The 12,845-nt window shown below is 36.9% G+C and overlaps 1 protein-coding gene across 2 annotated transcripts in view; it reads right to left on the bottom strand.

Annotated features, from left to right (window-relative positions):
• The window catches only part of STPG2 (sperm tail PG-rich repeat containing 2), a 591,266-nt gene that overhangs the window by 424,248 nt on the left and 154,173 nt on the right, over positions 1–12,845 (bottom strand). For both annotated transcript variants that reach the window (XM_082729100.1, XM_082729101.1), the window contains exon 9: positions 6,322–6,481. In XM_082729100.1, coding sequence (XP_082585226.1) covers positions 6,322–6,481 — 160 coding nt within the window. The remainder of the gene's footprint in view (positions 1–6,321; positions 6,482–12,845) is intronic.

Here is a 12,845-nt window from a genome sequence, read left to right as displayed (position 1 = left end):
TGGACTGTGGGCTGTTGCTTGTCCAAGAACAATCCACAAGAAAAAGAGCTTATAATTAAATGTAAATTGACTATTTAGCTAAGCATTTTGTTCCTAGTCTTTCTCCATAAAGGAAGGATTGTGTTGATTTACATTTTGGTACAATCTTCTTTCTCATTGTAGACAGGAAACAAACAGTTGACAAATGGGCACTTTGGTATGGGGCTAAAGGTACTTTAGGTGCTTTCTGGACAAAAGTGATCAAATCATCATACATAATCAAATAGAAGGTTTTTCTCAAAGAAGCTACCCATAAACTCTTCCCAATTTTCAAATATTCCAGTTTTAATATCTATTTCTCAAAAATCTCTACCAAAAATTATCTTGTGCCAACTCTCCAAAACCTAAATGCTAATATCTTTTTTCTGCAATCTTCAAACATTCCTCCACTTGTAATGTTTAGAAGAGAAGGTAAATAGAAAGTGTAATGAAAACTATTTGGACCACCATTTAAGGTATTTAGAAGACAAGTATCTGAGTTCTGTCTCTCTTCTGGCAGGAGAAGACAACAGAAGACATTACAGCTTAGTGTTTAAATATAGGGTCCTCACTCAAAGTATATACATCACAAGTAGTACCTTCTTAAGCCTCTGATGTGAAAAGCCATCCTAATCATGTAATTCACTCACATTAGAGCTTTTTCACATTCATTTTTCTAGTCAGCAACTATAGAAATGCCCAGGAACCCCAGAACTAGAGAGTTAAGGTCACCTTCTAAAAGTAACCTATAAGTATGTTCTAGAACTGATTGATGGGCCCAATCTATTACTGTACACTAATATCTACACAGAAAAAAATTGAAGTTCCATTGGGCCATTCTCACTAATTCTTAAATTATGTAAGATTCAGGATTAGCATGGAAGGGTCATCATAATTTAACTGTATCCTTTACAAATAAACCAACCTTTAGAGAATTTGTAATGCTTTATTCATAATACAGTGGACCACAAAACTGAAAACAAGACCCAATTCTAAGGCAACTGGACCAGTCAATAAGTTCATATTTAGAAATACTTTGGATTTTAGATTCATGAATCTCAGATTCATATTTAGAAATATTTTGGATTTCATGGGCGCCTGGGTGGCTCAGTGGGTTAAGCCACTGCCTTCGGCTCAGGTCATGATCTCAGGGTCCTGGGATCGAGTCCCGCATCAGGCTCTCTGCTCGGCAGGGAGCCTGCTTCCTCCTCTCTCTCTCTCTCTGCCTACTTGTAATCTCTCTCTGTCAAATAAATAAATAAAATCTTTAAAAAAAAAAAAAAGAAATATTTTGGATTTCAGATTCATAGGCTCAGCTGGTGTAGTGCCAGCCACCTACACATGACCTCTTCAGAACTGCAGTCTTAGAATACTCAGACTGCACAGAGGCTCAGGACTCCAAGACCAGCTGTTTCAACAGGCTCAGTTATATACTGTAAAGCTCATGATTTTGCCTAAGAAGTGCTAAAATATCACTTCCACTGCATGTTATTGGTCAGAAAAGACACCAGACTAACCAAGATTAGAATGGAGAAAAACAAGACTCAACTTCTCAATGGCATGAGTAGTAAGTAATTTTGTACCAATAGAGACTTACCATAACAAATTACCATAACAAAATCTATACCAATGGTTTGAGATCAGGCAATGGGTCAGAAGCTGGAACAACTCAAGACTTAGAGAAAGGGACATGACAGGACAGTTAGTGATGGGACAGGAAGAAAATGCTATTGGAAGCTAGAGAAAAGACAATTTGAATAATGTAATGGCAGAGATTTTAACAAAACTTAACGCTTGAGATCATGAAGAAAATATTTAACAAATAAGTAGTTTCTAGCTAATGAAGTTTTCAGGTTGAATATCCAAAAAGGCCAGCTGGTTCTTTTTAGCCATGTGTGACAAGGTATGGAAAGAAAAAGATGAATTCAAACTGTTTTTTTCAAGGAGAATTCATAAAAAATGAAAAAAATCAAAATTTATGGGTTTGAAAGTAAAATTCTTTTTTATCCCATCTCTACAATAGCAAAAAGCTCTCAAGAAATGGCCTGAGATCAAAGACCAAATTCAGGGTATGACTGCAAGACCCTTTGTTAAGACCTCAGAAAGATTTAAGATAACCATGTATAGAATTTTTCAGTTAAAGGAAAGGCTTCCAAGAATTTTAAGGTCATATGTTATAGACCCTCTTGGCTAAAATAATAATGTTCAGAAGAATCTAAGAGTATCAGAACACAGCATCACCAAAGGTGACCCAAAGTGGACAAGGGTTTCCCCACGAAGTATATGTGAATGTGGCTTTTGTCCAGTGTATTTGATTTTCAGTCAATATAATAAGGTACTTACAAAGTTTTTAAAAGGGAATTATACAAACTTGGAAAGAAAGAGACAACAACACTGCAAAATGAAAAGTGGCTGTAGTCGCCTCATTTTCTATAGGAGAAAGCTCCAACTACAAACACAGCCTACTTCTTAGAGATTTTTTTCTTGCTTCTTGAGGTAAGCCTTTATTGGTATGTACATCCCTTAGGACCACTTTTGCTATTGGACCACTGTGATTTCATTTTCATTTGTTTCCATGTCTTTTTTTTTACTTCTTCTTTGATTTCTTTGTTGACCCATTCAATGTTTAGTAGCACGTTGTTTAATCTCTGTGTATTTGTGGTCTTTCCAAATTTTTTCTTGTGGTTAACTTCTAGTTTCATAGTGTTGTGGTCAGAAAATGATTTCAACTTTTTGTATTTGTTGAGGCCTGTTTTGTGACCTAATATGTGGTCTATTCTGGAGAATCTTCCATGTACACCTGAAAACAATATGTATTCTGCTGTTTTAGGATAGAATGTTCTGAATATATGTTAAGTCACCATCCGGTCCAGAGTAGCATTCAAAGCCACTGTGTCCTTGTTAGTTTCTATTTAGATGACCCATCCATTGATGTCAGTGGGGTATAAAAGTCCCCTACTATTATTATGTTACTGTCAATTAGTTCCTTTATGTTATCATTTTATATATTTGGGTGCTCCCATGTTGAGTGCATAAATATTTACAATTATTATATCTTATTGTATCAACCCCTTTATGGTTATATAATGCCCTTCTCTGTCTCTTTCTCAAAGTCTTTATTTTAAAGTCTAGTTTGGGGGCACCTGAGTGGCACAGTCAGTTAAGCAACCAACTCCTGGCTTTGGCTTAGGTCATGATCTCAGGGTCGTGAGATCGAGCCCCATGTCGGGCTTCACAATCAGCATGGAATCTCCTTGAATTTTTCTCTCTCCCTCTCCCTTTGCTCCTCCTTTCCATGCTCTTGCATTCTCTCTCTCTCAAATGAATAAATTAATATTTAAAGTAAATAAATAAAATAAAGTATAGTTTATCCAACATAAATATTGCTACTCTGGCTTCCTTTTGACATCCATTTGCATGATAGATATTTCTCCAACCCCTCACTTTCAATCTGCGGGTGTCTTTGCTCTAAAATGAGTTTTTTGTAGGCAGCATATAGATGGGTCTTGTTTGTTTATTGATTCTGACACCCTGTGGCTTTGACTGGAGCATTTAGTCCATTTATCGTCACAAAGTAATTATTGGTAGATATGTATTTATTGACATTTTATTACCTGTTTTGTCATTGTTTCTGGATATTTTCTCTTACCATTTATTATCTTTGTCACTTTTGGTTTTCCCTTTGCACTCAAAGGGTTCCCTTTAATATTTCTTGGTGTAGTGGCCATGATCTCCTTTAGTTTTTGTTTGTTTGGCAAACTCTTTATTTCTCCTATTATGAATGATAGCCTTGCTGGATAAAGTACTATTGGCTGCAAATTTTTCATATTTAGCACTTTGAATATATCACACCACTTCCTTCTGACTTGACAAGGTTCTGTTGAGAAATCTCCAGCTAGCCTTAAAGGTCTTCCCTTGTAAATTAAGAATTTCCTTTGTCTTGCTGCTCTTAAGATTATTTATCACTATATTTTACAAGTGTAATTAAAATATGTCTTGGTGTGGACCTGCTTTTGTTCATTTTGATGGGAGTTCTCTGTGCCTCCTGGATCTAGATATCTGTTTTGTTTTCCAGATTAGGAAAATTTTCTGCTATTATTTCCTAAAATAAATTTTCTACTCCCTTTTCTCTCTCTTCTTCTTCTGGGACTTCTGTAATATAAATGTTATTGCATCTGTTGGAGTCATGAACTCCCTAAGCCTACTCTCATGTCCCATAATTCATACTCTCCTTTTAGTTCAGCTTCATTTTTTCCCATTATTTTGTCTTCTAAGTCACTAATTCATTCCTCTGATTCTTCTGGCCTGCTGTTAATTGCATCAACCCATGTCCAGTCCCGTTTTTTGTATTCTTCATCTCTTGATTGATTCTTTCTTAACTCTTTTATCTCTGTGGTAAGGGTCTCCCTAATGTCTTCTATTCTTTTCTCAAGCCCTGTGAGTATCATTAGGATTGTTGCTTTAAATTCTCCATCAGGCATGTTACTTCGATCTGTTTTTGCTTAGATCTCTGACCATGGCCTTATCTTGTTCTTTCATTTGGAATAAATTCTTCTGTCTTGGAATTTTGTATAAGTTTCTGCCTTCTTCTCTGTTAGAAAAGCCAGTTATGTTGGCTGCTCCTGAGAGTAACAGCCTAATGAAAAAGAGGTCATGTAGTGCTCAGGGTGTACCACTTCATGAAATGTCTCCAGTTGTGCTGCGTGCACTCTGCTATTGTATTTTGGCTGCTCTAACCTTCAGGCCAGTTGTCTGTAGATACTCTCCTTGCCTGCTGTGTTTAGTGTTTGGTCCCTGGACTGAATGTGGTGAGTTTTTAACTAGGTACACTCTGGTCTGCTTGTGAAATGAGATCTGACACCAACTCTGCCAGAATTGAAGCCCTGCAAAACTCTCTGATCAGGAGATATGATATAGACAGGGGTTTCTGGGGCAAGGGACCATATCTTCTGTGACTGTGGCAGTCTTGACTGAGAAGGGCAGTCCTGCCAGAACACAGTGGGTGGAACTTGGTGTAAGCAAGTTAGGCAGCCAGAAACATAGCCTATTTCTTACAGAAAGGAAGGATAATTCAAAACATGGAATCAAGAGCCCAACAGGTAGAACAAAGGACCTTGGAAAATCATTCCCAGGGAGCCCACCTGGGCCCTAATCAAGGAAACTACAAAATGTGCCTGGTTAGATTTCATAGTTGTTATAGGATTATGACTATTAAGGGCTTCTAGTTTTCTCTTTTCTGAATAGGAGCATGTAGTATGAACATCCTGTAATTCTCCCATTGCTGTGTTTTGGGATGTGTGAGGCAGATAATGTGTGTCTTTAGTTCACAACTTGTCTAACAGATAGAAGTCATACTCAAGAAGCTTCTCTAAAGTATCACACCCAAAAATTCTGATCTATAGCAATACAATTCTTAGGTAACAAAATCCTGGACTTCAAGATCACACCATAATTACATGAAACTTTGAAGGTCTGGAGAAAACATGGAGGACAACTGTAAATGTTTTGTGGGCAGAGGGTAGCCTATAGTAAATTAAAGATGGCCAAAAATTCTTTGTTACTCATGTCATTAAGAGATAAAGTGTTACGCTCTTCTGTTCAATATGTAGTGCCCTTAGTAACCTGATTAACAAATGGAATGTGGGATTTCTGACATTAGGAAATAAGGCTTGTAGCATCTGCCATGTCCTGTAGAGTCCTGAGCTACCAAATTAAAAGATTAGCTACCCTGGGGCAGCAATGCTGAAGCTATGCATGCACACTGAATGACAGCCTTATCTAAGCTCTGCCTTCCAGCCATCCCACAAAATAGTAAGATACAAAAGAAAACCCTGTGTTTTTATACCATTGAGATTGTTATGCAGCAACACATAACTATATGTTAACATTTACATAAGTTATTTTTGTGCTAGATTCTTAATTCTATATACTAAAATATCCAGTGAGAACACTAGAATGTTTTAGGATAGCCCCAAAATAAAATTTTAACAAAAGTGCATTTCATAAGTTAAAATACTGGTGGTGACCACATAGTTGATAAATAAGTTCACTCATAAAGAGAAATTAGGAAATTATTGAATGAAGGAAAATAATAGAAAATTACCAATAAGGTAGGTGACATGTTAAATTGCAATCTTTTTTTAAAGTTATACATTATTTTTAATGTATCTGTGTTTAGTGTATGGTCAATACTTTAAAAATGTGACTTAAAATGACAACACAAACCACAGAACAAAAGATGTGTACTTTTTGGTAATCTGCCTTGAATATTAAGTTATGAAACTACATGGATTAATTACTAACCTGGCGTTTCCTCTGTCATGGAGTCCTGTGTGAATCGAGCAGCACTTTGACCAAATGGAGTACTTTTCAGTGCTGGTGTTTTCTTCAAGGAATTGAAAGCAGTTCGAGGTTCATTATATGTGCCAGGAGCTGGAGTGATTGACTTGATAGGTACAAATCTCTGGTAAAGAACAGGAAAATATGCCAATGAAAAAGGTACTATATAGTACATTTTGATATTTCATGAGTTAAAAGCTGCCTTCTTAGTTAATATAACATATGGAGTTTAATTTATTTCTTTTTTTTTAAGATTTTATTTATTTATTTGACAGAGAGAGATCACAAGTAGGCAGAGAGAGAGAGAGGAGGAATCAGGCTCCCTGCTGAGCAGAGAGCCCGATGAGGGACTCGATCCCAGGACCCTGAGATCATGACCTGAGCCGAAGGCAACGGCTTAACCCACTGAGCCACCCAGGCGCCCCTAATTTATTTCTTAACAGAGTGAAAAATACCGATGAATTAAGATCTTATACCTATCAAAACATAAAATATATAACTTTTAGTAAAATCATATATATATACATTATATATATATAAACAGTAATGCATTATGTACTTTACGATGCTAAATAGACATTTTAAAGGGAATTATCTCAAGATGAGATTCTAGATGATAATATATGGACAATCTTCACATTTAAATTATTCTGTAAGTTAAGATAGTAAATAAAAAACCTATATGATCTAACATCGGTTCTATTTTCTTTTAATTTTTTTAGTTTTATTTTTTCAATGTTCTGTAATTTATTGTTTATGCACCACACCCAGTGTTCCATGCAATATGTGCCCTCGCTAATACCCACCACCAGGCTCACCCATGGTTTCTTTTATGTAATAAAATTAATAAAAATTGACAAAGTTCCTTCATATACATATTCAACTAATTCAACAATATCATTAAATATCTTAAGAAAAAAATCTTAGATTCAAGAGATATATAAATCTGGTTTAGCTTATAATATTCAATTTATAAACATAATAAATTTATTATAAACTTGTAATATTTAACTTAATGTTAAACATACATATAATAACTCATGAAGTATAGCATTATATTTTTTAAATTTTTATTTGGAGTTAATTTCAAATTTACCAAAAAAATTACATGAATAAAAATAAATAAGAAAATATATATAATATTTACCCAGATTCACCCATTGTTAACATTATGACATTTGTTTTTTTCATTTGCCCATACTCTCTTTCTCTTTCTTTCAGTATATCCATTCCTTCCTCTCTGTGTCTCCCTGTGTGTGTCTGTGGAGACACACACACACACACACACACACACACAAACATGCAGCATATATATAAAACCATTTAATGAAAAGTTACATATGTCATGGCCCTTTACCCCTTAATTCTTTGCTATGTGTTTACTAAAAATACGGATTTTTTTAACATGTCTGAAGCACAGTTATCAACTTCAGTAAATGTATCAATGATATATTTTTATCTAATCAACTATTCATATTCCAAAGTTGCCAGTTGATCTAATAATGCCTCTGTTGCATTTTTCCCTTTCAAGTATATAATTTACACTCGGTTCAAATATTGCTTTTAGCCTCCTTTAATATAGGAACATTTCTACAACCTTTCTTTGTGTTCTAGGACTTTGGAAGAATATAGCACCCCCCTTTTGTATAATAAAGCATTCATTGAGGGAGGAGTCAAGATGGTGGAGAAGTAGCAGTCTGAGACTACTTCAGCTAGCAGGAGATCAGCTAGACAGCTTATCTAAAGATTGCAAACACCTGCAAATCCATCGGCCGATTGAAGAGAAGAACAGCAATTCTAGAAATAGAAAAACAACCACTTTCTAAAAGGTAGGACTGGCAGAGAAGTGAATCCAAAGCAACGGGAAGATAGACCCCGGGGGGAGGGGCCAGCTCCCGGCAAGCAGCAGAGCAACGGAGCACGAAATCAGGACTTTTAAAAGTCTGTTCCACTGAGGGACATCGCTCCAGAGGCTAAACCAGGGCGAAGCCCATGCAGAGTCACCCTGGCCTCAGGTCCCGCAGGGTCACAGAAGGATCGGGGGTGACTGAGTGTCGCAGAGCTTACGGGTATTGGAACGGGAAAGCCGGCTACAGAGACAGAGCCGACAGTAAGCTCACAGCTCGGTGTTACCTTGAACCGGCCACAGGCTCGGTGAGCTTGGAGTGCGGCCAGAGGTCAGGCAGACAGGAGTAACTGGGCGCTGTTCTCTGAAGGCGCACTGAGGAGTGGGGCCCTCGGCTCTCGGCTCCTCCAGGCCGGAGACCAGGAGGCCGCCATTTGTATTCCCGTCCTCCGGAACTCTACGGAAAGCGCTCAGGAAACAAAAGCTCCTGAAAGCAAACCCAAGTGGATTACTCAGCCCGGCCCCTGGTAAGGGCGGTGCAATTCCGCCTGGGGCAAAGACACTTGAGAATCACTACACCAGTCCCATCCCCCAGAAGATCAACAAGAAATCCAGCCAAGACCAAGTTCACCTACAAGGAGTATGGTTTCAATACCAAGGAGACCAGCAGAATTCCAGAGGAGGAGAAAGCAAAGCACGGAACTCATGGCTTTCTCCCTGTGATTTTTTTAGTCTTGCAGTTAATTTTTTTCTTTTTCATTTTTTTTTCTCTTCTTCTGCTAAAACTTTTTTTAACGTTTACCCTTTTCTTTTTTAAGGTTTTTTAACTAGTTTATCTAATATATTTTTTTTCTTTTTTATATTTTTCTTTATTCGTTTTCTTTTTTTTAATTCTTTTTTTTCTTTTTTCTTTTTCCTTTCTTTCGTTTTAAACCTCTTTTTATCCCCTTTCTCCCCCCTCATGATTTGGGATCTCTTCTGATTTGGTTAAAGCATATTTTCCTGGGGTTATTGCCACCCCTTTAGTATTTTACTTGCTCCTTCATATACTATTATCTGGACAAAATGACAAGAAGGAAAAATTGAACACAAAAAAAAGAACAAGAGACAGTATCGAAGGCTAGGGACCTAATCAATACAGAAATTGGTAATATGTCAGATCTAGAGTTCAGAATGACAATTCTCAAGGTTCTAGCCGGGCTCGAAAAAGGCATGGAAGATATTAGAGAAACACTCTTGAGAGATATAAAAGCCCTTTCTGGAGAAATAAAAGAACTAAAATCGAACTAAGTTGAAATCAAAAAAGCTATTAATGAGGTGCAATCAAAACTGGAGGCTCTCACTGCTAGGATAAATGAGGCAGAAGAAAGAATTAGCGATATAGAAGACCAAATGACAGAGAATAAAGAAGCTGAGCAAAAGAGGGACAAACAGCTACTGGACCACAAGGGGAGAATTTGAGAGATAAGTGACACCATAAGACGAAACAACATTAGAATAATTGGGATTCCAGAAGAAGAAGAAAGAGAGAGGGGAGCAGAAGGTATACTGGAGAGAATTATTGGAGAGAATTTCCCCAATATGGCAAAGGGAACGAGCATCAAAATTCAGGAGGTTCAGAGAATGCCCCTCAAAATCAATAAGAAGAGGCCCACACCCCGTCACCTAATAGTAAAATTTACAAGTCTCAGTGACAAAGAGAAAATCCTGAAAGCAGCCTGGGAAAAGAAGTCTGTAACATACAATGGTAAAAATATTAGATTGGCAGCTGACTTATCCACAGAGACCTGGCAGGCCAGAAAGAGCTGGCATGATATTTTCAGAGCACTAAACGAGAAAAACATGCAGCCAAGAATACTATATCCAGCTAGGGTATCATTGAAAATTGAAGGAGAGATTAAAAGCTTCCAGGACAAACAAAAACTGAAAGAATTTGCAAACACCAAACCAGCTCTACAGGAAATATTGAAAGGGGTCCTCTAAGCAAAGAGAGAGCCTACAAGTGGTAGATCAGAAAGGAACAGAGACCATATACAGTAACAGTCACCTTACAGGCAATACAATGGCACTAAATTCATATCTCTCAATAGTTACCCTGAATGTTAATGGGCTAAATGCCCCTGTCAAAAGACACAGGGTATCAGAATGGATAAAAAAACAAAACCCATCTATATGTTGCCTCCAAGAAACTCATTTTAAACCCGAAGACACCTCCAGATTTAAAGTGAGGGGGTGGAAAAGAATTTACCATGCTAATGGACATCAGAAGAAAGCAGAAGTGGCAATCCTTATATCAGATCAATTAGATTTTAAGCCAAAGACTATAATAAGAGATGAGGAAGGACACTATATCACACTCAAAGGGTCTGTCCAACAAGAAGATCTAACTAACAATTTTAAATATCTATGCCCCCAATGTGGGAGCAGCCAACTATATAAACCAATTAATAACAAAATCAAAGAAACACATCAACAATAATAGAATAATAGTAGGGGACTTTAACACTCCCCTCACTGAAATGGACAGATCATCCAAGCAAAAGATCAACAAGGAAATAAAGGCCTTAAACGACACACTGGACCATATGGACATCACAGATATATTCAGAACATTTCATCCCAAAGCAACAGAATACACATACTTCTCTAGTGCACATGGAACATTCTCCAGAAAAGATCACATCCTCGGTCCTAAATCAGGACTCAACCGGTATCAAAAGACTGGGATCATTCCCTGCATATTTTCAGAACACAGTGCTCTAAAGGTAGAACTCAACCACAAGAGGAAGTTTGGAAAGAACCCAAATACATGGAAACAAAACAGCATTCTTCTAAAGAATGAATGGGTCAACCAGGAAATTAAAGAAGAATTGAAAAAAATCATGGAAACAAATGATAATGAAAACACAATGATTCAAAATCTGTGGGACACAACAAAGGCAGTCCTGAGAGGAAAATATATAGCGCTACAAGCCTTTCTCAAGAAACAACAAAGGTCTCAGGTACACAACCTAACCTTACACCTTAAGGAGCTGGAGAAAGAACAAGAAAGAAACCCTAAGCCCAGCAGGAGAAGAGAAATCATAAAGATCAGAGCAGAAATCAATGAAATAGAAACCAAAACAACAATAGAACAAATCAACGAAACTAGGAGCTGGTTGTGTGAAAGAATTAATAAGATTGATAAACCCCTGGCCAGACTTAACAAAAAGAAAAAAGAAAGGACCCAAATAAATAAAATCATGAATGAAAGAGGAGAGATCACAACTAACACCAAAGAAATACAAACTATTATAAGAACATACTATAAGCAACTCTACGCCAACAAGTTTGACAATCTGGAAGAAATGGATGCATTCCTAGAAACATATAAACTACCAAAACTGAACCAGGAAGAAATAGAAAGCCTGAACAGACCCATAACCAGTAAGGAGATTGAAACAGTCATTAAAAATCTCCAAAGAAACAAAAGCCCAGGGCAAAACGGCTTCCTGGGGAAATTCTACAAAACATTTAAAGAAGAACTAATTCGTATTCTCCTGAAACTGTGCCAAAAAATAGAAATGGAAGGAAAACGTCCAAACTCATTTTATGAGGCCAGCATCACCTTGATCCCAAAACCAGACAAGGACCCCATCAAAAAAGAGAGTTATAGACCAATATCCTTGATGAACACAGATGAGAAAATTCTCACCAAAATACTAGCCAATAGGATTCAACAGTACATTAAAAGGATTATTCACCATGACCAAGTGGGATTTATTCCAGGGCTGCAAGGTTGGTTCAACATCCGCAAATCAGTCAATGTGATACAACACATCAATAAAAGAAAGATCAAGAACCATATGATACTCTCAATAGATGCTGAAAAAGCATTTGACAAAGTACAGCATCCCTTCCTGATCAAAACTCTTCAAAGTGTAGGGATAGAGGGCAATATCATCAAAGCCATCTATGAAAAACCAACTGCAAATATCATTCTCAATGGAGAAAAACTGAAAGCTTTTCCACTAAGGTCAGGAACACGGCAGGAATGTCCATTATCACCACTGCTATTCAACATAGTACTAGAAGTCCTAGCCTCAGCAATCAGACAACAAAAGAAAATTAAAGGCATCCAAATCAGCAAAGATGATATGATACTATATGTGGAAAACCCAAAAGACTCCACTCCAAAACTGCTAGAACTTGTACAGGAATTCAGTAAGTGTCAGGATATAAAATCAATGCACAGAAATCAGTTGCATTTCTCTACACTAACAACAAGACAGAAGAAAGAGAAATTAAGGAGTCAATCACATTTACAATTGCACCCCAAACCATAAGATACCTAGGAATAAACCTAACCAAAGAGGCACAGAATCTATACTCAGAAAACTATAAAGTACTCATGAAAGAAATTGAGGAAGACACAAAGAAATGGAAAAATGTTCCATGCTCCTGGATTCGAAGAATAAATATTGTGAAAATGTCTATGCTACCTAAAGCAATCTAAACATTTAAGCAATTCCTATCAAAGTACCATCCATCTTTTTCAAAGAAATGGAACAAATAATTCTCAAATTTATATGGAACCAGAAAAGACCTCGAATAGCCAAAGGGATATTGAAAAAGAAAGCCAACGTTGGTGGCATCACAATTC

The sequence above is a fragment of the Mustela nivalis genome, assembly GCF_964662115.1.
Source record: "Mustela nivalis genome assembly, chromosome: 4".
NCBI classification, from domain to species: Eukaryota; Metazoa; Chordata; class Mammalia; order Carnivora; family Mustelidae; genus Mustela; species Mustela nivalis.
This window is presented reverse-complemented; position numbering and strand designations above follow the sequence as displayed.